The sequence below is a fragment of the Scyliorhinus canicula genome, chromosome 9 (genome assembly GCF_902713615.1).
Source record: "Scyliorhinus canicula chromosome 9, sScyCan1.1, whole genome shotgun sequence".
Lineage (NCBI taxonomy): Eukaryota > Metazoa > Chordata > Chondrichthyes > Carcharhiniformes > Scyliorhinidae > Scyliorhinus > Scyliorhinus canicula.
The window spans coordinates 55,591,961-55,618,074 of NC_052154.1; the positions used below are offsets into that span (position 1 = coordinate 55,591,961).

Below are 26,114 nucleotides of genomic sequence, written 5' to 3' on the forward strand. Positions count from 1 at the left end.
GTGGGTAGCCAAGCTTTTTCTTTGAATGTGAATGTAGCACAGAGTAGAAATTTATTTCCGGTACCGTAGTCACAAACCGTTGGCCAGTCTGGCAGATATTAAACATTTTGAAATGATATGCCTCACCTTTGCCACCTTCGCCTATAATCTAAGTGATGAAATGCTTAATCATCATTAGCGGCTGAATTTTTCTTTGCTGGTTAAGTTATGTGCCGCAATTTTGAGCAAAAGGCAATCAATTCCTTCATATTTACTTGCCTCACCAGCAACTTACTTTTAAGCTGATGGGGGGGGGGGGGGGAAATAACAACTATTTAAAAGCAGACAGAAGTTACAGGGATCTATTTTGAATGGTTTGCCTGCATTTATTAATTTCCCTCAGGAGATGAGCCAGAAGGGGGAGCACGGTAGCATTGTGGATAGCACAAATGCTTCACAGCGCCAGGGTCCCAGGTTCGATACCCCGCTGGGTCACTGTCTGTGTGGAGTCTGCACGTTCTACCCGTGTGTGTGTGTGGGTTTCCCCCGGGTGCTCCGGTTTCCTCCCACAGTTCAAAGATGTGCAGGTTAGGTGGATTGGCCATGCTAAATTGCCCTCGGGGTCCAAATTGACGCTTAGTGTTAGGTGGGGTTTCTGGGTTATGGGGATAGGGTGGAGGTATCGGCTTGGGTAGGGTGCTCTTTCCAAGAGTCAGTGCAGACTCGATGGGCCGAATGGCCTCCTTCTGCACTGTAAATTCTATGAAATGTGGTCAAGTGCAGGATTGTCTAATCTTTTTGTCATGGTCAGTGCTGTGGGGCCATATATGAACTTTGAATCCATGCTTCCATTGAGTTTTTATTTTTATATTTCCCACTGCTGCTAACCGCAGCTTGGTTTACAATTTGGAATTTATCAACCAATGCGGTAACACTGCCACAAACAGCCCTTTCCAAACCTTGTGGCCCAGAAAATTCCGAATCCAAAAACCCAGCAAACAAATGATATACGCACTGGGTTTTGCAGGGTGTGTACCCTTGATTTCTGGAGCCAATGTATTATTTGTGGCCCACAGACTGCTGTTTGGGCACTCGACCTAACAACCGGAATGAGCTTTGTGGAAGAAACACTTTTTCCTCCTTGTTAGTACTTCAGCTTTGTCTCTGTCTCGTGGATGCTCTTTCTCCACCCTGCCATCTTGCGTCCCTTTTTATTTATTTTTTGCTGCCACTTCACTTTGCTTCTGTGCACTCTGCATCTTGTTTATCTGTGGGATACATACATAAAAGCCTGAAAAAGTTCCATATTTTAGATATTCTTTCCACTTTAATTAAATAATAAAATCCGTCCACTACCAATTCAACTGCTTCCGTGGAGGCAAATCTTTATGATGATTTCATTTCATTTCAAATACCATATGATCAACCGATGCATAAGGCCCCACTCAGCTTCCCTTTCGCAAACATCAAAACTTAATTATTGTCTGAGAAAATCTCTTAGTAGTCTTCCCAACCAAATAATAATGACACCAAAGGTTCCGTTGTTGAGCATCTAAACCCAAGATTGTTTTCTGCACTTTCCAGGTTGCAGGAATCCTTCCCCTGCAGGATGGTGGCACAGATTTCAACACTACTGCCTCACAGCGTCAGGAACCCAGATTCAGTTCCTGACTTGGGCGAATGTCTGTCTGGAGTTGTTCTCCCCGTGTTTGCGTTGCTATCCTCCGGGTGTTCCGGTTTCCTCCAGTCCAAAGATGTGCAGGTTAGATGAATTGGCCATGCTAAATTCCCCCTTCGTGTTCAGAGATGTGCAGGTTTGGAAGGATAGGGCTGGGGGAGTGGGTTTAGGTAGGGTGCTGTTTCAGAGGGTCGGTGTAGACCCGATGGGCCAATGGCCTCCATCTCCGCTGTAAAAAAAAAATCTGGATTCGTATGCCAGATATTCATCATTTGATCATGTATTAGGACTAATAAATTAAAAATGCACTCACTCATCCCATGAAATTGCAGAATTGTGGCTTTCAATGTTAGTGGGAATTACAAAGTGAGAGCCATTTAAAGCATGGTTGTTGATTTGTGGTCAGTTGTTGTGGTTTAAAAAAAAAAATCAGACTTTTTGCCTTGGCTTTCATTGTGTTCCAGGTGGGAACGCTGGAAAGACATCCTATCACACGGACGGTTTAAGAGACGGCTGGTGGAACAGGATGTGGAAACAATTTGTCGTGCTCTCCTAGTATACTGCCTTGCTCACTACAGAGGGGATGAAAAGATAAAGAGTTTTATCTGGGACCTCATTACCCCAACAGAGGACGGACAGACAAAGGAACTCCAAAACCATCTGGGTAACGGGTCTTGCCAGTGGCCTTTTCACTGAGTTTGGTGCCGTAATACTTTTAGAAATTTGCATTATAATTTTGCAATGCTAAGTGCCAACCATAATATATAACTGGTTCGTACTTCCAAGTAAGGCAACATGTTCAGCTTAACTTTCATATATTGTTTATTGAGTGTTGATTGCAACAGGAATATATTTGTAAAATTGAATATGAATTAACAGTCTACAGTGTGCTGCAGAGCATTAGTACAACAAAGATTTGATACAACGTATGCAGCAAGACTGAGGTCTTGACTAGGAACACATAGCAGAGTGTATTCTGCCCCAAATTCATATCATCGCAGCTGTTTTTGGAATCGTATGAAAAGACAGCATGGGATTAAACATTTTAGCAATTCAGAAAAGGAGTTCTTTTAAAATGTGACTTTAAAAAAGGAAAGCCTACTTTATACTAGGTAAGGTTTACCACAGCAATTGTGAAGGCCCACAAACAATGAAGCCACCTTCTGTTTGGTTTACATTGGAAATCTTTTGGCGTGCATTGTATCCCCTCTAATAAGGCCACGACTGCAGAAAATGCCTCTATGGCACACTAGCTGGAGCTAAAAGCTACTAATTAAATTTTGTTTAAGAATAAATCAAAATAAGAATAAGATACTATCTTTGACTGGTACTTTTATAAATGCTTACTGGTGGCTAAACAACATCCATTGAGCTTCTTAAAATACACATTGTTGCACAAGTTATGCCTTAGTGTGAATGTAAATGTCGCCACAGTCACAGAGGACTATAGGCTGCTCTCCCCTTTCAGAGCTGATCGGTGGAGATTTAACCTGCTGGTCACCACACCTGGAGTGAGGGCAATCTTGAGAAGGCAGAGCCTTCATGAATGACCTCAACTGGTATGGGAATTGAACATGCCTACGTTGCTCCGCATCACAAACCAGTCATCCAGCCAACTGAGCTAACTGTGATCGATACACAAGAGTTGTGTAGCATCTATGTAGTGGAAATTGTGAACCTGACTTAAAAAGGTTTCAACAGTTTTTTCTACAGAACTGTCGATCAACTTAAATTCCAAATCTATCAGGATAGACTTTCACATCCTTGCCTCGAGCAGTGCAAGCATAGTTTTAAGGACAAAGTTAACCTGTAAGAGTCTGGTGAGCAGGCCTAGGGTAAGCATGCCAGATAGTGACGAAAGTGACAGCACTTGTGAATATTATAGATATGTCCATATTTAACCTTGAGGTCTGTGACAATTTGAAAATACAATAAACTTTGAATACAAGTATGGCCTCCAAGCGCTCCATATTAATTATTTCTTGGGTGGTCTTTGCATCTTTTGTTAATCGTTGATTAATATCATAGAATTCAGTCCTAAAACAGTAATTTTCATCTCCGCAGATTAACTCATCCTGTGATTAATCACAGGATGAGTTAATCTGCCATTCATAACCTCAGTTCAACAATTACTGTGAATTCATAGGCTGCAGTGAATTTCTGATGTAATTTAACACTGATGTCTTCGGCCATGTGCACATACTTATATACACAACGACAGAAGCAAATTAATTTAACTTTGCGCATGTTTAACATAGAGACTAATTTTTATTAAATCAAATCTTATTAGAACCTGAATGAATCAAGTTTCTGTAAACGTTTTGATCCTTTCCTAGTTGGACTGTTAGAGGCCAGCAACCAGAACTCTGAATGCAGTTAGGTACTACTTGACGCTCTGAGTTACCTGACTCAGTGCAGCTGGGCAATGTGACATTATTTCCTTGCACTCTTTTTGAAATGTTTGTGACGCTGGGACAACTGCAGTGTTGATCTATCAAAATATTCTATAGGATATCATGGTGAAGTACTGTGTGATGACCTGGGCCTTGGTTCTGAATATCAATGTTGGCTGTCATTGCCACTCCGCCTTCCTTGGTGCAATTATCAGGCCTGATTGTAAAGAGCTAAAGTAATACCTGCTTGACGATAGCCAGGAAAAATTGGTAGTAATTTCATCTTGAGTGACATTTTTGAAATGATTAAGATTGCTGCTTTAGCACCATGGAGATAAAGTGTTGTAGATCACAGTGTATAAGGTAACCCCCCCCCCCACAACACACGCATACTTTGCAGACACTTAATGGATGTTTTGCATTAATAGCGAGCCTCAATTTTTCACCCCAGCAATACATGTTTTTTACTTGCCTTGTATTGATATTCGGTGCATGTGGTCAAGTAGGCACTACGGGCTGTGTCGCAAAGAAGATGCGGAGGAGTTTAAGACACACTCGCACAGAGCAGGCCATGCATGGCATTGCAAGTGACAAACAGAAATGGGTCTTCCAGCAAAAAGAATGGAGTACAAAGCTGCTTTCAAGCTAAAAGTTGTAACATTTGCTGACTCACCAAGTAACTGTGCTGCAACAAGGCAATTCGGTGTTAGTGAAAAACTGGTGTGAGAAAGAAAGGAGGACAAATCCACCTCGAAGGTGATGCCCAAGACCAGATGTGCCATTAGAACACGACCAGCCACTGGTCTGTCCTTGAGAAGCATATATTGGATTGGACCCTTGAAAATTATCGGAATGGTTTCATCGTCACCGGAAATGCAATGCTATATATATGCACTAAAGTGGGCCAAATCAAACTCTTGAGTACAGTAAAGATTTCAGACCATCATGCTATTTGATGTAGCCACTTTATGTAATAAGCAATCCACTCTTGTGACAGAAACCCAAGATTATTCAAAGACTGCCAAGAGACCTCTGCCAGAATGACTAGTTTCCGGCAGTTCAACGTTCAGGTATGAAAAACACGATCACTGATTGTGTCACGTCAGCAACATAAATGAAGCATGTATACAGTTCGATAAGCCCACAAACCAGACTGTGGAGCGGAAAGGGTTGAAACAGTTCCAGTGAAAATTACAGGATGTGAGAAGAAACAATTCGCAGTCATTGACTTGCGTGGTCATTGGAAAGAAATTGAAGCCTATGGTAATTCTCAAAAATACAGTTTCCTGCATGGGGTCTTTGAGCATGCCCATGACAACAGTTGGATGGATGAGAACGGAGTGCAGTTATGGATCGGTAATGTATGGGAATAGATGTCCCCAGGGGCTGAGGTAAAAAGTGCGGCTTATTAGTCTGGGACATTTTCAGATTCCACATAACTGATGAGATCAAGAGGTACCTGCGGCAAAATAACACCCACACTGCAGTTATAGAGGTCTGAAGTCCTTAGTTCAACCTTTTGGGTTTGTAGCTGAACAAGCTATGCAAAGATCATATTGTGCCAAACGGAATAGATGGATGTTTGACTGAGTAATAAACCGTCACAAAAAGTGGAAATGTTCATTCTACCTTGCTTAATATTTTGTTACAAAAACATGGGATGCTGTTGGTGCACAAAGTGGTATCAGATTGTTCAAAAAATACATAATATCTAATTCAGGGATGGAGAGGAAGATAATTCGTTGTGAGTGATGATTATGAAAGTGACAAATCTGATTCTGAATGGGATCCTTATGATGTCATAGCCAAAGTGACTTGGCATGAATTCAATGAAACTCTTTGTCTCGAATGCCAAAAAAGGGAATTTGGCAGTTTTAAAATGCTTCGATGGTGGTTAAAAGTATCCTTTTATACAAATGATTCACTCAATAAAATATACAGTTACAGATGTGCAGGTTAGGTGGATTGGCCATGCTGAATTGCACCTTAGTGTCCAAAGGTTATGTGAGGTTACAGGGCTATGGTAGGGGATGGGCCTAGGATGGGTGGTCTTTCCACAGACTCGATGGGCCGAATGGCTTCCTTCTATACTGTAGGAATTCTATGATTTTATAATACAGTAATTTAATATGGATTACCAATTTTATTATTCATTCACATTTCAAAATGGCAACCACCCACACCAGAGGTTCGCATTTTTTATATTTGGATGTGTAAGTCGAATCCAGTTTTTGGAACGATTGTATTCCACCATCTACAGATATTTACCTTTAAAGAATAGGGTTCTTAATCTTCTTGTTTGTGGGCTGTCAGGAGGATGAGTGTTAGCCAGGTATGATCCCTTCTAATAAGTATTAATATAAGCCTATGTCTAACAAGGAAACCAATTAATGTCAGAGATGTTATTTTATCATTTGGCCCATGGCCATCCTGAAGTACTGTTCAGATTACATGTTTATAATTCAAAAACCATCAACCCCCAAGGTGTTATACTAGAGATACTTGTCTCAGACTTACATTTGTATGTTTTGAATACCAAGTCTTGCTGCTGGATACACATTAGAATCTTCCCTGTATGTTGGATAATGTTCATAGAACATACAATGCAGAAACAACATGTTCGAAACAACATTTGTTTTGCACTGATTTTCCCCTACTTCCTGAAGCTATTGATTGATAGTGTTCAATGGTTGCTGGACAAACTCCACAATACGATACATAAAAAGTTAGTGTTGATACAGGCGTCTCGATCTTTGTTTAGCATTAGCAGGCTGTTCAGCAATGGGAAGAATCCTGACTTAATCGACAAACTTGACTTTGCATCTGACTGGAGTAGTGCAAGCCAACTTCCTGGATCTAGCAGCTCTTGACTTCTGTGCGCTCAGAGCCAGATCATCAACCTGACGCCACATTATACTGTCCATTTTGCAACACTGTAAAATAGAAGCCTGACAACATGGTCAGAGTATAGATTATAACAGCCTTCTCAAATATCTTTGCAAAGACCCTACATTAAAACAGCGAAGGCTCTGTTTTCATGTTATTTTAAGTGCTTCTGTGGGTTATATATCGCAGAATCAAAAGACATGACTGATTCAACAATATTTAAATATATGTATTTATTGCATTGTGCCATCCACTTCCTGATCGACTCCTGATTATTTCCATTCCACATCATACTGAGTAGATTGACGTCATATTTGTTGTGGATAAACAGTGATTATGTTGAATTTAACATGAAAACAGGGTCAAGGTGAGCTGATTGGGCTCCTCTTGAGCTGTATTGATTGCTGAGCTCCTCCTGCGCCGTATTGATCTGTGAGCTCCTGCGCTGTGTTGATCATGACATGCAATTAATTTGGCTGCATCATCTCCCTGAATAGCCTCATAGTGTATTACTGTATAAATATACTTGAGCTTGGAGTTAAACCTGCCGTACCTGCTCTGTAATTATTCCCCTCAGAACCAAATTTAGAATTAAGTTTTGTTCTGAACTCTTTGATTAGGTTTGTCTGCACCAGTCCCGAGGGGCCGGAAAGGGAAGAAGGTGAAGATCCAGGGGAGCACATTTGACATGCAGAAGGCTGAGTGGCTCAGGAAATATAACCCAGAACACCTGCTCCAGGATGATGGCTACAAGAAACACTTGAAGCATCATTGCAATAAGTAAGTTGGGCAGGCGCTTGATACTCTCTACTAATTCTTCATTGATTCTAGTAACAGAAAAGTATTTTCTCCACTGGTAATGCTTTCTGCTGGTGATATTTATAAAAATGTTTAACTGAGCATGGTGCAAAATTGTCATGACGTAGCCAGATTGTAAAGGTGCATTTTTAATTTTTGACAAACGAGGGAATTAATAAACACGACTGCTTTCATTTTTGAGTTTGTTAGCTTGTCTTTTTCACATTAATGAGGATTACATCTGTCAGTCTTGCTTGACATTCGCATTATTGCCTTGTTACAGTATTTATCTGACTCTTGTCACTCAGGGTGCTTTTGCGAGTAAGAATGTTGTATTATCTGAAGCAAGAAGTAATCGGTGACCAGTTGGAAAAGGTGCTTGATGGAGTGGATGCTAGGTAAGAATGTTTGTTACACATGCTTAGAATTGAAAAGTCTGACTTGTAATCTCAAAAGTTCTTGAGCTTGTAAATATTAGCACCAATTGTATTTTTCTTGCAGATTAGGAATCATTTCTACCGTGTAATCTCCCATGATTACTTATTGAAACAGATTTTTACATTTTCACCGGGCAGTTGAGCAACCAACAATAACTTTCATTTATATAGCACCTATGCAATATTAGAAACTTGCAGCATTTCATCTTGCAGCAGTTCATGCACTAGTTCTGAGATCAGTCCAAGACCCATTTTGTGTCTGTAACCCTGTAGGTTCCTCATCATAGAGCCCCTGTCCAACTCACTTTTAAAAAATAAATTTAGAGTACCCAATTATTTTTTTTCCAATTAAGGGGCAATTTAGCGTGGCCAATCTACCTAACCTGGACATCTTTGTTTTGTGGGGGTGAAACCCATGCAGACACGGGGAGAATGTGCAAACTCCACACAGACAGTGACCCAAGGCCGGAATTCGAACCTGGGTCCTCAGCGCCATTCAACTCACTTTTTAATGGAATCAGCTTCCACCAGCAACAGGAAGAGCTTTCCAAATCTCAACAACTGAGTGAAAAAAATCTTTTCATCCGGATCTTTTGACAATGATTTCCAGATCAGTTACCAATGGTTGTTGTTTGCCAGAGGGAGTTGTTTTTGCTCTTTTTCTATTCTATAAAAATCCCTCATCTTGAACCCTCTGTTAGACCTTTCCTGTTCCAAGGAGAACAATCTTACAAGTTTAACATAGAAAACACTCCCACAAAAACGCTTCACAAAAATGTAATCTGACACTGAGCCAAAGAAATAATAAGTAGGAAGGGAGACTGTCAAAGAGGGGGATTTTAAGGAAGACCTTAAAAGACGTAGAAGTAGGGAGGTGGAAATGGTTAGGAACCTAAATCAGAAGAACGACCAATGGATTGGGCAAAGGAACTGCCAACTGTAGAACAGGCCAGTGTCAGAGGAACTTTATCAGCATACTAGTAATTAAAAAATTGTCCTGCCATAGTGTAGAATGAACAAGCTTAATATAACCAACCAGTAAATTCTTTTTTCCTTTGTGGTGAGACTCGGTCACTTTTGATAGGTATTCAATATATGTAGATTTTTAAAAAAATACATCAATAATTTGTTGACTAAGATGGTAAATTAATTACAGGAGCTTAAACTAATGGAGCAATTAAGTTCAGTTAAGTAGTGAGAAATTTAGTTATGTTTAATAATTTACTGAATCATTAACTTTGGCTGGGAACGTCGTTAATTGTGAAACTGATTTAGAAATTTAAGGGACTTCTACTTCAGTTGCTGCTGTGATTCACTGTTGTTGGTGTTAGGTACCCTGGTTGGTTCTGCTGTCGGAGTTAACATTGTTGGTACAACGTAGCTTATGCTGAATAGCATTTGAGTGGGAGTGATCTGTTTTCTGCCACAGATGTGCGAGTAACTAAGGCTGTATATTGTCGGTGTGTCAAAGGCCATATATGTACAAAGCCATGGTAAGCAGCAAAAGGGAAATTGAGCTTTGAACATACACAATGTTCTACAGAAAGTTGCCACTTTGTTGTGACCAGTGAGCAACAGCATTGGGCTTTAGGTCATGTAAAGAAGGTCATGTAAACGTCTCAAACCTCAAGCCCTACTGAAGAATCCAAGCTCTGGCTTTCAAATGGTGTGTTGTAAATTTTATTTTGGGATATAATTGAATCCGTGGGGAGCCAACCTGATAGTTCAGAGGATTTTGGTGTTTTCTTGGGGATTTGAGTGTCAACTTTTATTGGTGGTCTCTTGTTCATTATTTCTTCTCTGGAAAAAATTTTTGTGGGCCATTTTCTGAAAAAATATGTAGAATTACTTAATATTTCTGGAAACATTTAATGTTCTTTAATTTTTTTAGTGAATGGGATGAACTAAACTGTATTCTTTGGGCCAATCAGTCTGTTCCCCGGTTTCCTAGAACACATGTCACTGCCAAATTCAAAACTTAAAAAGTAAAGAAATACAAGGCTTGCATTTATACAGAGCTTAACACGACCACTGGATGCCTGAAAGCTCTTTACAGCCAGTGAAGTCCTTAAGTCTAGTCACTGGAGGAAATGTGACAGCTAATTTGCACTCAGCAAACTCCCGCAGACAGCAATCAACCCGATAATCTGATGTTGAATTGAGCAATAAATATTGACGGAGACACAGAGCTAACTCCCTTACCCTTCAAAATAGTGCCATGGGATCTTTTGCATCCATCCAAGCAGGCAAATGGGAATTTGATTAAACAGCTCACCAGAAAGACGGCACCGCCAACAGTGCAGTGCTTCCTTAGTTACTGCATTGGGAATGCCAGCCGCTGAGTTTTGTGTTCCCGATCGGGAGTGGGATTTGGACCTGGGGCCGTTTAAGTCCAAGGCGAGTGTGCTACCAATTCAACCACAGCTGGCACACAACTGTTAATTATAGAAGTACAAATTGCTGAAACGCTTTCTTTCGAACTGAACCTTTATTTTGTAGCTCTATGTTTGGCCAATGAAAAAGGTATAGCATCATAGAAGAATCATAGAATCTCTGCAGCGCAGAAGGGGGCCATTCAGCCCATCGAGTCACCACCGGTCCTCTGAAAGAGCACCCTACTGAGGCCCAATCCCCCACCCCATCTCCATAAACCCACCAAACATTTAGACACTGAGCAGCAATTTAGCACGGCCAATCCACTTAACCTGCATATCTTTGGACTGCGGGAGGAAACTGGAGCTCCTGGAGGAAACCCACAAAGACACCCAAGGCCGGAATTGAACCAGGGTTTCTGACGCTGTGAGACAGCAATGCCAACCATTGTGCCACCGTGATTAGCTGCGATTAGCTAGCAAGATAAACATTGCTAATTGGGCCCCAGGGTATCACTTTCTAACCATGGTTTGTTTTAAAGAACTGTGATTGCTCTACGAGAACAATTAGCTAGTGGGCATAACAATCGTACCCCATGAATAACACCACAGAACAGCTTGAAATTGATTTTTTTTTGAGTTACCGACTTTCAAGTTGGTAAGAAATATTGAATATTGACCTGATTGTTGGAGGCGTCTAGAAATATTTCATTTTACCCAATACAGGAAAAGATTAGTGGGGAAAAATCACTTTTTCTTGCTACTGATCTTTAATTCTCGCAAACTTGTGTTACCAAGCAGAAATGCTTGATTTCATTAAGATTGGAAAGAAGTATTTTAAGTATTCCAAACTTCATAACTGATTGGTAAATGCACCAGTACTCCAACCCAAAATTATTTAAAATTTCCTTTATGGCTCCCTTACTGTTTAAAATCCTCGGGGTCGGGGCGGGGAGCACGAGATGTTGGAGTAGTGGCAATGCTGCTGGACTAATAATCCGGAAGCTCTGGAGAATGCTCTGGAGACATGGGTTCACATCTCACCATGGCAGCTGGTGGGATTTGAATTCTGTCGTTAAATCTGGAATTGAAAGCAAAGTTGGTGATGGTAACTATGACCTATAATTGGTTGTCTGGTTCACTTAGATGTATGAATCGTATTGTTTCCGATGTCCTAGGGGGGTGTTTGCTAGAGCTGTTGGGGAGGGTTTAAACTAACGTGGCAGGGGGATGGGAACCGATGCAGGAATTTGGAAGGTAGTAAAACAGGGACAGAAGCAAAATGAAGTAAGTGGAAAATGCAAGGCAGAGAAGACATAGTCGAAAATCAAAAAGGGCGACAGTACACGGTACAGTGACTGAGGGGAGCTCAGTGAATAGGCCCAGTAATACTAAAAGGAATAAAACTGGAGATGTTAAGATTCAAAACAGAGGTAAAAAAAAACCCAACATAAGTGTTCTTGAATAAAGTAAATTAGTTGATGGCACAAATCATCATGAATGACTATGATTTAGTGGCCATTACTGAAACATGGTTAAAGGATGGTCACGACTGGGAGTTAAATATCCGAGGGTATCAAACTATTCGTAAGGACAGAGTGGATGGTAAGGGAGGTGGTGTTGCTCTGTTATTTAAGGATGACATCCGGGCAATAGTAAGGGACGACATCAGTGCTATGGAGGATAAGGTTGAATCCATTTGGGTGGAAATCAGGAATAGTAAGGCGAAAATGTCACTGATAGGAGTAGTCTATCGGCCACTAAATAGTAACGTTATGGTGGGGCAGGCAATAAACAAATAAATAACTGAAGCATGTAGAAATGGTACAGCAGTTATCATGGGGGATTTTAATCTACATGTCGATTGGTTTAACCAGGTCGGTCAAGGCAACCTTGAGGAGGAGTTTATAGAATGTATCCGCGATAGTTTCCTAGAACAGTATATAATGGAACCTAGGAGGGAACAAGCGGTCCTAGATCTTGTCCTGTGTAATGAGACAGGATTGATTCATGATCCCATAGTTAGGGATCCTCGGAAGGAGCAATCACAATATAGTGGAATTTAAAATACAGATGGAGGGTGAGAAAGTAAAATCAAATACTAATGTTTTGTGTTTAAACAAAGGAGATTACAATGGGATGAGAGAAGAACTAGCTAAGGTAGACTGGGAGCAAAGACTTTATGGTGGAACAGTGAAGAACCTTCCAAGCGATTTTACACAGTGCTCAGCAAAGGTTTATACCAGCAAAAAGGAAGGACGGTAGAAAGAGGAAAAATCGACCGTGGATATCTAAGGAAATAAGGGAGTATCAAATTGAAGGAAAAAGCATATAAAGTGGCAAAGATTGGTGGGAGACTAGAGGACTGGGAAATCTTTAGGGGGCAACAGAAAGCTACTACAAAAGCTATAAAGAAGAGTAAGATAGAGTATGAGAGTAAACTTGCTCAGAATATAAAAACAGACAGTAAAGGTTTTTACAAATATATAAAACAAAAAAGAGTGGCTAAGGTAAATATTGGTCCTTTAGAGGATGAGAAGGGAATTTTAATAATGGGAGATGAGGAAATGGCTGAGGAACTGAACAGGTTTTTTGGGTCGTTCTTCACAGTGCAAGACACAAATAACATGTCAGTGACTGATAGAAATGAGGCTATGACAGGTGAGGATCTTGAGAGGATTGTTATCACTAAGGAGGTAGTGATGGGCAGGTTAATGGGGCTAAAGGTAGACAAGTCTCCTGGCCCTGATGGAATGCATCCCAGAGTGCTAAAAGAGATGGCTAGGGAAATTGCAGATGCACTAATGATGATTTACCAAAATTCACTAGACTCTGGGGTGGTCCCGGTGGATTGGAAATTAGCAAACGTGACACCGCTGTTTAAAAAAGGAGGTAGGCAGAGAGCAGGAAATTATAGGCCAGTGAGCTTAACTTCGGTAGTAGGGAAGATGCTGGAATCTATCATCAAGGAAGAAATAGCGAGGCATCTGGATAGAAATTGTCCCATTGGGCAGACGCAGCATGGGTTCATAAAGGGCAGGTCGTGCCTAACTAATTTACTGGAATGTTTTGAGGACATTACCAGTGCAGTGGATAACGGGGAGCCAATGGATGTGGTATATCTGGATTTCCAGAAAGCTTTTGACAAGGTGCCACACAAAAGGCTGCTGCATAAGATAAAGATGCGTGGCATTAAGGGTAAAGTAGTAGCATGGATAGAGGATTGGTTAATTAATAGAAAGCAAAGAGTGGGGATTAATGGGTGTTTCTCTGGTTGGCAATCAGTAGCTAGTGGTGTCCCTCAGGTATCCGTGTTGGGCCCACAATTGTTCACAATTTACATAGATGACTTGGAGTTGGGGACCAAGGGCAATGTGTCCAAGTTTGCAGATGGCACTAAGATGAGTGGTAAAGCGAAAAGTGCAGAGGATACTGGAAGTCTGCAGAGGGATTTGGATAGGTTAAGTGAATGGGCTAGGGTCTGGCAGATGGAATACAATGTTGACAAATGTGAGGTTATCCATTTTGGTAGGAATAACAGCAAACGGGATTATTATTTAAACGATAAAATATTAAAGCATGCCGCTGTGCAGAGAGACCTGGGTGTGCTAGTGCATGAGTCACAGAAAGTTGGTTTACAGCAACAGGTGATTAAGAAGGCAAATGGAATTTTGTCCTTCATTGCTAGAGGGATGGAGTTTAAGACTAGGGAGGTTATGTTGCAATTGTATAAGGTGTTAGTGAGGCCACGCCTGGGGTATTGTGTTCAGTTTTGGTCTCCTTGAGAAAGGACATACTGGCACTGGAGGGTGTGCAGAGGAGATTCACTAGGTTAATCCCAGAGCTGAAGGGGTTGGATTATGAGGAGAGGTTGAGTAGACTGGGACTGTACTCGTTGGAATTCATAAGGATGAGGGGGGATCATATAGAAACATTTAAAATTATGATTGGGAATAGATAGGATAGATGCGGGCAGGTTGTTTCCACTAGCGGGTGAAAGTAGAACTAGGGGGACATAGCCTCAAAATAAGGGGAAGTAGATTTAGGACTGAGTTTAGGAGGAACTTCTTCACCCAAAGGGTTGTGAATCTATGGAATTCCTTTCCCAGTGAAGCAGTTGAGGCTCCTTCATTAAATGTTTTTAAGATAAAGATAGATAGTTTTTTGAAGAATAAAGGGATTAAGGGTTATGGTGTTCAGGCCGGAAAGTGGAGCTGAGTCCACAAAAGATCAGCCATGATCTCATTGAATGGCGGAGGGGCCATATGGCCTACTCCTGCTCCTAGTTCTTATGTTTCGAATGCAGAGGACATTACCAGTGCAGTGGATAACGGGGAGCCAATGGATGTGGTATATCTAGATTTCCAGAAAGCTTTTGACAAGGTGCCACACAAAAGGCTGCTGCATAAGATAAAGATGCATGGCATTAAGGGTAAAGTAGTAGCATGGATAGAGGATTGGTTAATTAATAGAAAGCAAAGAGTGGGGATTAATGGGTGTTTCTCTGGTTGGCAATCAGTAGCTAGTGGTGTCCCTCAGGGATCCGTGTTGGGCCCACAATTGTTCACAATTTACATAGATGACTTGGAGTTGGGGACTTTGACACAATTTCTTCTTTGTATCTCTTCTATCAAGGTTCTGCCTCTGTCACACCACTGAAACAACTATTTTTAAAAAATCACAAGTGCTAAGTTAGGGAAACGGCTTCGGGGACGTTTGACTTGCTGGGAAAGGGGAAAGGCAACCAAATAGGTGGCCTTAATCTGAGTGACAAAGTTCTCCATGAGGTCCTAAACTTGTGTTGCAGAGGTTACCAGAACTTGGGTTGTAAGGAAATAGTTTGTAGCTGTGCATTTATTTTATAAGTATGAACGCAAAGAAAAATAGGGTTGGCAGGGAGTGAGAGTTGTGGATGCTAAGGAATACAAGGCAGAGGTCGAAGATTGCATTTGTGTGAGTAGCAAAGCCATGGGCAATGGCCAGGTCAATTGGCCACGATGAATATCAGCGGAAGGGTTTATACGAAGCAAAATGTTCAGGAAGATACAAGGTCAACGAGTTAATGTGATGGGGAGGCAGAGATAGAGATTGATGTCACCTGATAATGAATAATTAACAGTGCAAAGACTGAGGGACGGAACTGAAAGAACATTTCTGTTGGAGCTTGAGGTGATTGTAGGCTAAAAGGAATTGGAAGGAGAGATGATGGATGAAACAAATTGAGGTGCTTGAAAGAGTAGGGAAGATCAGAAGAGTAAGGAAGGAGACGAGGATGTGATTCAGTGATGGTGACAACACCGCCATTGCTGTAGTTTAGATGTGGCCAATGGTGGAATATAGAACCAGCCAAGGAGTTTTCAGTAAGGTGCAAGATGTCACTGCATCACTGCACCTGAGCCAAAACAAAAAAAATCTGCTTGCTGTGAGCTAAGTGGCGAAGTTCCTACCTTGTTTCTAAACCAGTTAATTAAATATAATAGCATTGAAGCAGCTGTGTTTACTGCATTTCTGGAGTACCTGCATCTGAATATTTGAACAGGTACCTGGGTCTGCATCTGAAATGCTGTAACCTTCAAGGCATTGTGGAAAGTGGGATTAAAATTAGGTTATTTTTTCTCTGGCCGGTGCAGACACGATGAGCTCAATGACCTCTTTCTGCACTGTAAATTGCTTCCGGTTCTATGGAACACATATTATATGCATGCAGGCACCATAAGACCAATTTATTGTCCCCTCCAAGATGAACTGTCATCAAATGTCAAAGAAAGAGTAAATTTAGAACCCTAAACATGATTCTTCTTAGAATTGTAAGACTGTCCTGAATTTCTGTGCAATACTCAAAATTAACGACTTCAAAATCATGGGACGAGATTCTCCGCAAATGCAGAGAATCGCAAAGGCTGCCGTGGGACAGGCCGTGACCCACGGCAGCCTTCACGGCCCCTTCCAGGGCCGATTCTTCTCTCTCTTCTCACTGAGCTTTGCATTTGATTTTGAACGTAAGAAGTGGGTACATCTCAACTGGTCAGGTTGGTTGTGGACGAATGTGCAGAAACACACAATCGTAATTCATTTTGCCAGGGAATGTAGAAGATTGCAGGAAAAATGTATTATGTGTTAAAAAGCTATTGAAACAAATAGAAAAGTGGTAATCTTCTGAAATTATTCTGATAAAGGTTCAAATAAGTACAAATTTACTTTCTTGCCATTGCACAATTTGGCCATTGATTAAACTTTCCTCTGTTTCCTTAGTGAGATTGACATTTGGGTTCCTGAGCCTGAACAGTCTGAGATTCCTGCTGAATGGTGGGATTTGGATGCTGACAAATCACTGCTCGTTGGAGTCTTCAAGCACGGTGAGTTAAAGATGGTGAGACAACTTTAGGATATCAAAAGTTTCCTGTACTACTTATGGTGAGGAAGTGAGGGAATCAGTAGTGGACAATCATCATGCAGTCAGACATGGAGGGAGGTACATACCCCCCAAAAAAAATTAAATATGCTTGCATCCTTAGCATCACATATTAACACCGAATCATCCCAAATTTTATTTCTCCTTGGGATGCATGTGACAACTTAAAACTTCAATTATTGCCCTTTCTTAGTAGCAGTAGTGGTGGGATACCTTCTTGAACCAATTATTGTGGCCGAGGCCATTTTTCTTGGTGCTTGGCTGTACAATATCATTCTTATTTATTTAAATGACATACCAGTAACAGCATTTAAGGGTGGGACTTAAACTCTCAGCTTCTGGGTTGTCAGTCCATGACAACTAAACTATCAGACCCACAGAGAGTTCATGTTAATTGTGCCACAGTAGTCCGCAGCAACATTTCAAATTAATCAGTTCTGAAAATCCTCATTCTGATTTAATTGGTGAAGACCTTATTGTACAATATGCTGGTTTGCAGAAATATTTGGATCTGGGAGGTTTCTGAGATTACTTTTCAAATGCATCCTTGCCAGTAGTGTTTCTTTTAAGGAATTAAAAGAAAACTATTGTTAAAACTGGTTCATTTTTGGGGAACATACTTCTCAAATGCAACAAAATGCTGAGAGTTAGCTAGAGAATATTTTTAAAGTACAGGGGGAAAAAAAGCTATTTGCGTGTTGTAATTTTTGTGAAATGTATGTATTTTTAAGACAGAATTAACTAAAATAAATATACTAACGTTAATGTAATGTCTGGTCCCATGTTATTCTCCCCTAACAGATCTTTGTTTTATTACTATTTGCAGGTTATGAAAAGTATAATACAATGAGAAATGACCCTGCCCTCTGTTTCTTAGAACGAGTTGGTAAACCTGATGAGAAAGCGATTGCAGCAGAGCAGAGGGGAAATGATACCTTTGCAGATGGTGCAGAGGGGTACGGTTACTCTCAATCAACATGGTGAAGTGGTTAAAATTATTTTAAAACATTTACTTATCTTTCTTTCCATAATATCATGGATACTTTGTTTTAAAATTTATTTGCCTCAGTTGGGTGAGTATATTTAGTTTTTGGATACATCGCTTGAGGGGCTACCATTAGGAAGCAAGGTATTCCATGTCTGTCAGGAAATGGTAGCACCTGCTTAGCCCTCTTGAATCATATCCATCGTTGGTTGATCATGGAGTAAAATTAACAGTGCTGGAGAATGACACCACTCCCACACGCATTGTCCTTCTGTGTAGATGATGATGACCGATACCGAGTGACCTGCCAGCGAATGAGAAAATGGTTGTGGGGTTGGGTTCTATGTGTCAGAAAAATTAGTACTTTTGACCAGTTAAAGCTTTTTCTCTTTACCTTTTCTGTACTGTATAAATCACGACTGTCTATAAACTGGAAAAAGTATTATTAATTGCCCATTATATTCTAATTAATCTATGGTTTTTTTTAACAGGGATGGTGAAGATCCAGAGTATAAACCAACTCAACCATTATTCAAGGATGAAATGGAGGTGTGCAAATTTTTAAAATAAATTCTGATATATATGTTATACAAGCTACTACTTTGTTCCTGAGCAAAACTGATATTCTTTGTAATAGTAATATTACTTAATAGTGAAAATTAGCTTGGCACAGATGAATAATTCTTATCTATGTACAAATCTAATTCTATTTATTAAAATTGAGTAAAACTAGCTCAAAACAATTCATCTGAACCTTTTTATAAATTTTAGGATGCTGCATCTTCTCCTGGGGATCTAATAATTACAGGTGAGAATGAAAAGTTGGCATGTTTTATTAGTTGTAAATATATTTAAAGATTAGACCTTTTATCTTCAAGTAATAGGTAATCATCTAAGAGGCTAATTTCCTTTTCATCTTAGACGGTCCTTTGGGGGAAGGCGATCTGCTCTATTGGCCGACGGCATCTGCTTTAACAACACGCCTGCGTCGACTTGTAACTGCTTATCAGCGCAGTAATAAGAAAGAGCAGGTTAAACAGGAAGCGCAAACAAAAGGAGATAGAAGACGACGGCTGTGTGCTGACACTGTAAAAGCAAAGGAGGCTGCGAAAATCGAGAAGCAGCAAAGGTACATGTAGGAACAATCGTAGTATCAAGTCCGTGGAGTTTTCTCCAATATGATTTACTGTTTAAATGGCAGCCTCATTTCAATCTACAAACTTGAGAGAAAATAAGGTTGCAGGGCTTACAGGGATGGAGCAGGGACTGATTGGACTGCTCTCCAAAAAGCCAGCATGGACTTGATGAGCTGAATGGTTTCCTTCTGTGCCATAGAGTCCCTATGACTTTATAAATCTACTTTCTTTCATGCTTATAATACTTATCCTGCCAGGTCATTTACTCCATTACATGCAACATTGTTAAGGATTCAAGTTCTGGAGAACTGGAGTCTTCAATGACAAAGGACAGTGTTGCATAAAGATCTTTCTACTGTATACAACTTGAGAAATTTTGCATGCTTATTTACTATTTCACTACCAAATTTTAGTTGAAACCTACAAAATGTGTGCATCTTTGTGCCATATTTACAATTATACTCTTTTCATACTGTAGGAATATGGTGCTCTCTCTACACTGGTATCAGTTTGTTTCTTGAAGATACATCAATCAGTTTGTTTTCCTTAGAATTTGACCTGTTAACACTAACTCTGAGCCCCAGGACATGAACCTCAGCAATGCATATGAAAGCTATTGAGCAATGTGTATTTTTCCTCAGTTGAACCATGGTCATATGGCCCATCGCCAAGCCCACTCTGTAGGGTTTGGACCCTTATTGTAGCCGATAATTAAAGCGGCACTTGCTCTCCAAGTTAGGATGTCCGAACAAGGGTGTCAACGTCCTATGCCGATTGCATGATGGGCTGGTTGGACATGTCGGTGCTGTGGTGAGATATCTGATGCCTTTGTGGTAGCCAGTGGCATAAAGTAAGGATGCGTCATGGCTCCCCCACACTTCAATCCTTTTGTGGCAATGTTTAAAGGAGCTACCAGAGAACTGCTTGCTGGAACGGCATTAGGTTCCTTTCAGGGAAGCTCTTCAATTTCTGCAGACTGTGCGCTTCCAACAGTGTCAGAGCGGCTGTTATCAGAGCTTCTGTGTGCAGAGGCTTCACCCCAGCTGCCCACAACAAGGAAGACATCCAGACCGTGGCAAATATTCGAGTTTTTGCAAAAATGTTGCTCTCCAATTCTGTGTGTCTCAAGACCAAAGTTATAGATCAGCCAGCACCAGGCACGTACTGTGAAGCACCAGACAAAAACATTGATGGCACCGATATCACGGTTGTGGGAAAAGTCTCATACGTTGGTAAGTAGGGTTGTCAAAAATGATGAGGCTATCAATGCCATATCGAGATAGCAATTCTGCTTATGATTGACTACATGATCATGGTTGGAAGCAGCATGGCATTAAGCCGAAGACTAAAGTCAAACTCTACCAAGCCAATTTTCTAAACTACCCTGCTGTAAGGTGCAGAATCTGGAACAGTTCCACAAAAGACACTTGAGGTCCATCATGAGAATTCGATTGCAGACCAAAATCACAAGCAACATGGTCCTTCACCCTGCTGGATTCAGCATAGAGATCACCCTCCCGCACAATCAATTTCGATATGCAGACTGTTTCCATGTGGATAGCTACAGAATCCCCAGGCAGATCATCTCTGGGGAGCTATCATGAGGGAATCGACATCGAGGTGGTCAGTACAAATGATATAGGGGCAATACACCTTTTCCTTTTTTTAAAAAAAAACAAAGAGCTTCCCCAAACTTGTGCATTGTAGGCCACCTCTCTTGGGGGAAAGCATTGCAGCTGACCTCTCCATGTGTTGGTGAGCACTGAAATTTAGCTTAGCATGTTTCGAGGCCCATCTGCGCTCGCAACGTTAAGTGTTCCTAGAAGAAAGCCAGAGGTGGCACACTTGAAACTGTTGCCCCAAGTGCTAACAGCAACATGAACTGCTTGTTCTGTGGATGTCCATTCCAATCCGACATTGGGTCATTCAGTCACGAGAGGATCCACAGAAGGTGATGAAGTTAATTACAGCTTGGAGATAATCGAATAACGAGCACGAGCAATCTATCACTATAATTAAGGTGGACCATGGTTCACTTTGATATAGTTACTGCCTATCTCAAAGGATCCACCATCAAGCGTATGCCTGTACCATGTCCAACCGAACCAATCCAGTCCACCTACCAGTTCTGTACTTTAATGTCAGAGCAGCAGTAGAATGAGTTTACCCACGTTAATGTTGAGGGAATTTCAATGTGCACGTGGAAAGCCATCAAGGTGGTGAATTGCAACATAAACAGACTGGGAGAAATTGTTCACAAGGTGGTCTGCACAATTCACTGGTGTTCAAACAAAATAATTAATTTCTCAGCTAAGCACTTTGTGGGAATTGGCAATAAGATAACAGAAACCCTTAACCCCTTAAATCATTTCACCATCCACCTCTGCTGGTTATAGTGTTGCCTCGATAACCCAGGGCACTTGGCATCCTTAAAGGTAGAGCTATTCACTTCCCTCGACTGCCAACACCTGTGGTCTTCGTTCATGCAAGGCATCCACCAAAAAATGGAATACATTTGCATTGTCAATTAACTTTTAAGATTTGGCAGTTTATATGAGTTGAGTTATCTATCCCTTTAGTAAACGAAAGGACTTACAAATGTTACATTGTTAGTTGGTACAAAAATTGCTATCATAGAGGCAATTGCTCGATTGATGAAAAGTAACTTAATTGAAGTAGGTGCTGAGGCCACATCATATCAGAGCAGCTAATTCATCACTTTTCCATTAGGTGGACCAGGCGAGAAGAGGCTGATTTTTACAGAGTTGTATCTACTTTTGGTGTCGTTTATGATCCAGACAAGCAAAAATTTGACTGGACCAAATTCCGAGCTATCGCCAGGCTGAATAAGAAGACGGATGAGAGTCTGCAGAAGTACCTTTATGCTTTCCTTGCCATGTGTCGAAGAGTTTGCCGCCTACCACCCAAAGAGAAAGAAGGTACATATCTATATTAATAAAAGTTAGTGAATCTCATTTTTGAGCTTCTTTATCATATGACCACAGCATATTCTTTTGAGCAATCTTAATGACTAGTAATCACGCATTTGTCCTGATTATGTTTTGTTTGATGGGAGCTTGATGAACAAATGCTGTTAACCTTGGGTGAGGGTAGTTTTTATGGGAATGAAAACCTGCATAAATGTTGGTCAGGATTAGGCTTAGATTATGCTAGATTTCCACAAGCAACAGTGCCAGTGATGTGAGTTCTTCCTCTTTCTGAAATCGTCACCATTCAGAGCTAACTTTACCTAGGAGTGTTTTGAGGAAACAGCTACTGATCTTGCAGATGATCCTCCGATTAAGGAACATGGTGACTCATGATTTGGTGAGTCTCAAAATATTTGTGTTGTTGCATTAGGAATTCAAGAAATACAGAGTAGCAACAATAAAAGAGAACCTCTGGGCCTGCAGAGAGGTAACAGGTTATTGCACAGCATGCCGCCTTCAGCCTAAGGCGCAATGCAAAACTATGCTTTATCAATTAATTTAAAAGGAGCTTTCTTTATTTTTAATTCATAAATATAGGTAGCATAAAGTGGGCGGCAAGGTAGCACAGAGGTTTGCACTGTTGCTTCACAGCACCAGGGTCCCAGGGTCGATTCCTGCTTGGATCACTGTCTGTGTGGAGTCTGCATTCTCCCCGTGTCTGCGTGGGTTTCCTCCGGGTGCTCCAGTTTCCTCCCACTAGTCCCGAAAGACGTGCTGTTAGATAATTTGAACATTCTGAATTCTCCCTCTGTGCACCTGAACAGGTGCCAGAATGCGGCAACTAGGGGCTTTTCACAGTAACTTCATTGCAGTGTTAATGTAAGCCTACTTGTGACAATAAAGATTATTATGAAGGAAAAAAGACAAGTATTTAAAAGTAGTTTTGTTAACTAAATATATGGACTTGACACAAATTATTAATTGAAGTGCATTTCCTATGCTCTCTGTCTGTGTCATTGTTAATGACATGGTTTAGTGAGATGTGGCTCACAAATTTGATAAATATGCAGAATTTTAAGGTGTCAAACAGAGTTTAATGTAACTGATTATGAGTCTGTTCAATATTATTAGTGTACTCAGTCCACAGGATATCTCTCAATGCTCTTGTATATATGAACTCCTATTCCAATCCCCAATTAGACAGCGTAACCACAAAGTTCTCCTGGGTCTTCTCGATATGCCTCAAGCATTGTGATCGAATGCATCAGAATTATGTAGGAACTAGAATGAAATTTAGGAAAAGCACACAATGCAATATTTCTAGTATAAAGTCAAATTGTTGCATTTCCTGTAGTTGTTAATGTTTGGTGGCATTAACTATTCGAGCTCAAGATTAACTTGCAGAAAATCTATTTTTTCACTCCAGAGCTTCTCGACCCACCCATTTTTATACAACCTATTACAGAGGAACGTGCTTCCAGGACACTCTATCGGATTGAGCTGCTCCGGAAAGTGCGAGAACAAGTTCTTCGTCATCCGCAACTAGACGAGCGGTTGAAGTTGTGCCAACCAGGCCCAGACCTGCCGGAGTGGTGGGAGAGTGGAAAACATGACAAGGAATTGCTCACTGGAGCAGCCAAGCATGGTGTCAGCAAGACTGATTATCACATTTTTTGTGATTCAGAACTTTCCTTCATGATGGCTCAAAGAAACTGCAGCCAGAACAAAGTTACGCAGTCTAGGAGTTCCACGCCACTCTTGCACCATCAGTACCCGTCTTCCTCCTCACCTCTTCATTTACCATCTAAACTGCAGGATAAGAAAAATCAGCCCGAGACTGAAACTGTAAAGTGTGAAAGGACAGCAGTTGTAAAGAAGGAACCACGTTCATCCGATGACGAAGATACAACACACATTGAGGTTAAGAGTAAAGTGAAATCAGAACACTGGAGTGCTTTGGGTGGTTTTCAATTACAGAACCGATTAGACAAGACGGCTGGCATTAAATTGGACCCAGATCCAGACGGATGTATGGTTGCAGCAAGAACCCAACCCCTTACACCAAATTCTGTACTCAACAAACGAAAAGCAAACCGAGAACATTCTGATTCGAGCTCCGATTCAGACTCTGATTCAGACAATTCTTCGTCATCTTCACCTTCGTCCTCGTCGTCGTCCTCATCCTCCTCACAATCTTCATCATCCTCCTCGTCCTCATCGTCGTCTTCCTCTTCCTCCTGCACATCCTCGTCGTCGTCGTCCTCCTCCTCGTCCTCCTCGTCCTCTTCTGATGATAGTGACACCGATGATAAACAGACCACTGCAGGTTGTAAGTGCCTCTTATTGAAACTCCCTCCTCAGCCAAACATTTGCTGGGTTGGCATAAATGAACTGTGGCTTCACGTCGCCAGGGACCCAGGTTCGATTCCCGGCTTGGGTCACTGTGCGGAGTCTGCACGTTCACCCGTGTCTGCGTGGGTTTCCTTCGCGTGCTCCCGTTTCCTCTCACCAGTCCCGTTAGGTGATCTGGGCATTTTGAATTCTCCCTCAGTGTACCTGAACAGGTGCCTGAGTGTGACTAGGGGATTTTCACAGTAACGTCATTGCAGTGTTAACGTAAGCCTACTTGTGACCCTAAATAAGATTATTATTATTAAGTGTCTTTGAAAATGCAGCAAATGCTGACTATATCTGCTATCAGGATAGTGATTTCAATAGTCTTCCAGAAATTATGTTTAGATGTGGTTAAGGTTTGAGCTGAAGTAATTTTAACTAGCATTTCCCCAAAATAATGTGTGCCATGATTCTACTAGCTAAAATTCCAATAGCATTTCAGATATGTGGGTAATATGAGCAATAGGAATATGTACATGGTACAGTCTCTTTTTACAATCATTATTTCAAGCAAAAATATAGTCAATGCCTGAGATCTTTCCTGAAAGGTGCATACAAGCATTGACTGTACGTCTAATGCTTGCAATAAATTACTCATCTGTTTGTCTCTTGCTGTAGCCAGGAGTTGTTTTTATTTTGACAAAAAACATTATTATATGTTTTTTAAAATAGCAATACAATATTCTAAAAAACAATAATTATTGTGTTTCAATTGTCACTTATTGGTGATCTAAGGTACCAATGGTGATGGGGCTGGTTTAGCACAGGGCTAAATCGCTGGCTTTGAAAGCAGACCAAGGCACGGTTCAATTTCCGTACCAGCCTCCCTGAACAGGCGCCGGAACATTTTGCTGCAGGCACCCTCTCCCCCCAGTCTTGATAAACAATTGTGTGTCAGAATAGGACATTTCACAACTGCCATCCACTAGACCACCATCTCTCACACAAAAAAGCATGCATACCCTTTGCTGAGCTGGCAAACCAGATTTTGTACCACATCTGGCACATTACGCCAGCACGTACAGAACAGTTCCTCTGGGGATTTGTAGCACAGAGCAGCAAAATTCAATATGGTGCAGACAGTGTAATGAGCTGCAGCAGCAACATTTAGCTTCTTAAGAGCTGAGAGAAACAGGATTGACACCCTATCTATCTCTGCCGAATTGTAGTTGAGCAGATCTCAGACCTCTTTCCCTTGGTAGGGATGAAGACCACGTTAATTTCAATATAAATATTATCAGCCACAGTTGAGTCGCACATCCTCTTTATTGTTTGCCGAGTTGATTTGCTCTCTGTAAACATGAATTAATAACTGTGAATTTTAACCATTAGGGCTGTATTGAAATACTAATTTAATGCAAAATCAATTGCACTTCTTAAAAGGCACAGCACCACAGCACTTGAAGACCTATGATGAAGACAGTACAGCATCTCTCAGTATCACACATGATGAGACACAGGACAGCTTTCTACCAGATGGTGGAAAGCCTGATAGTCACTTCCTCCAAGAAAGACATAGGTTTGCTGCCTCCTGCTGGCCAAAGGTACGAACTGAAATTGGTGGCTTCATTTTGGACGATCATCTTAAGGCAGAGCGCAATGCTATGAATTCCATAGATTTTAGTTTCTGATTTGATGGATTGAACATTTTACAGGAAGTAATTATTTCAGAGTATTGAGGTGAGTTTACAAGAAATTTCTAACGACGTTTGTT

At 41.0% G+C, this 26,114-nt stretch overlaps 1 protein-coding gene across 12 annotated transcripts in view; it reads left to right on the forward strand.

Annotated features, from left to right (window-relative positions):
- The window catches only part of chd9 (chromodomain helicase DNA binding protein 9), a 268,042-nt gene that overhangs the window by 211,420 nt on the left and 30,508 nt on the right, over positions 1–26,114 (forward strand). For 8 of the 12 annotated variants that reach the window (XM_038806710.1, XM_038806713.1, XM_038806722.1 and 5 more), the window contains 11 exons: positions 2,122–2,321; positions 7,557–7,716; positions 8,043–8,132; positions 16,796–16,899; positions 17,782–17,935; positions 18,432–18,489; positions 18,712–18,748; positions 18,862–19,069; positions 21,807–22,015; positions 23,433–24,335; positions 25,784–25,944. In XM_038806710.1, the coding sequence (XP_038662638.1) occupies positions 2,122–2,321; positions 7,557–7,716; positions 8,043–8,132; positions 16,796–16,899; positions 17,782–17,935; positions 18,432–18,489; positions 18,712–18,748; positions 18,862–19,069; positions 21,807–22,015; positions 23,433–24,335; positions 25,784–25,944 (2,284 nt within the window). The remainder of the gene's footprint in view (positions 1–2,121; positions 2,322–7,556; positions 7,717–8,042; positions 8,133–16,795; positions 16,900–17,781; positions 17,936–18,431; positions 18,490–18,711; positions 18,749–18,861; positions 19,070–21,806; positions 22,016–23,432; positions 24,336–25,783; positions 25,945–26,114) is intronic. The other 4 variants (XM_038806712.1, XM_038806714.1, XM_038806716.1 and 1 more) reach the window with 1 other exon arrangement.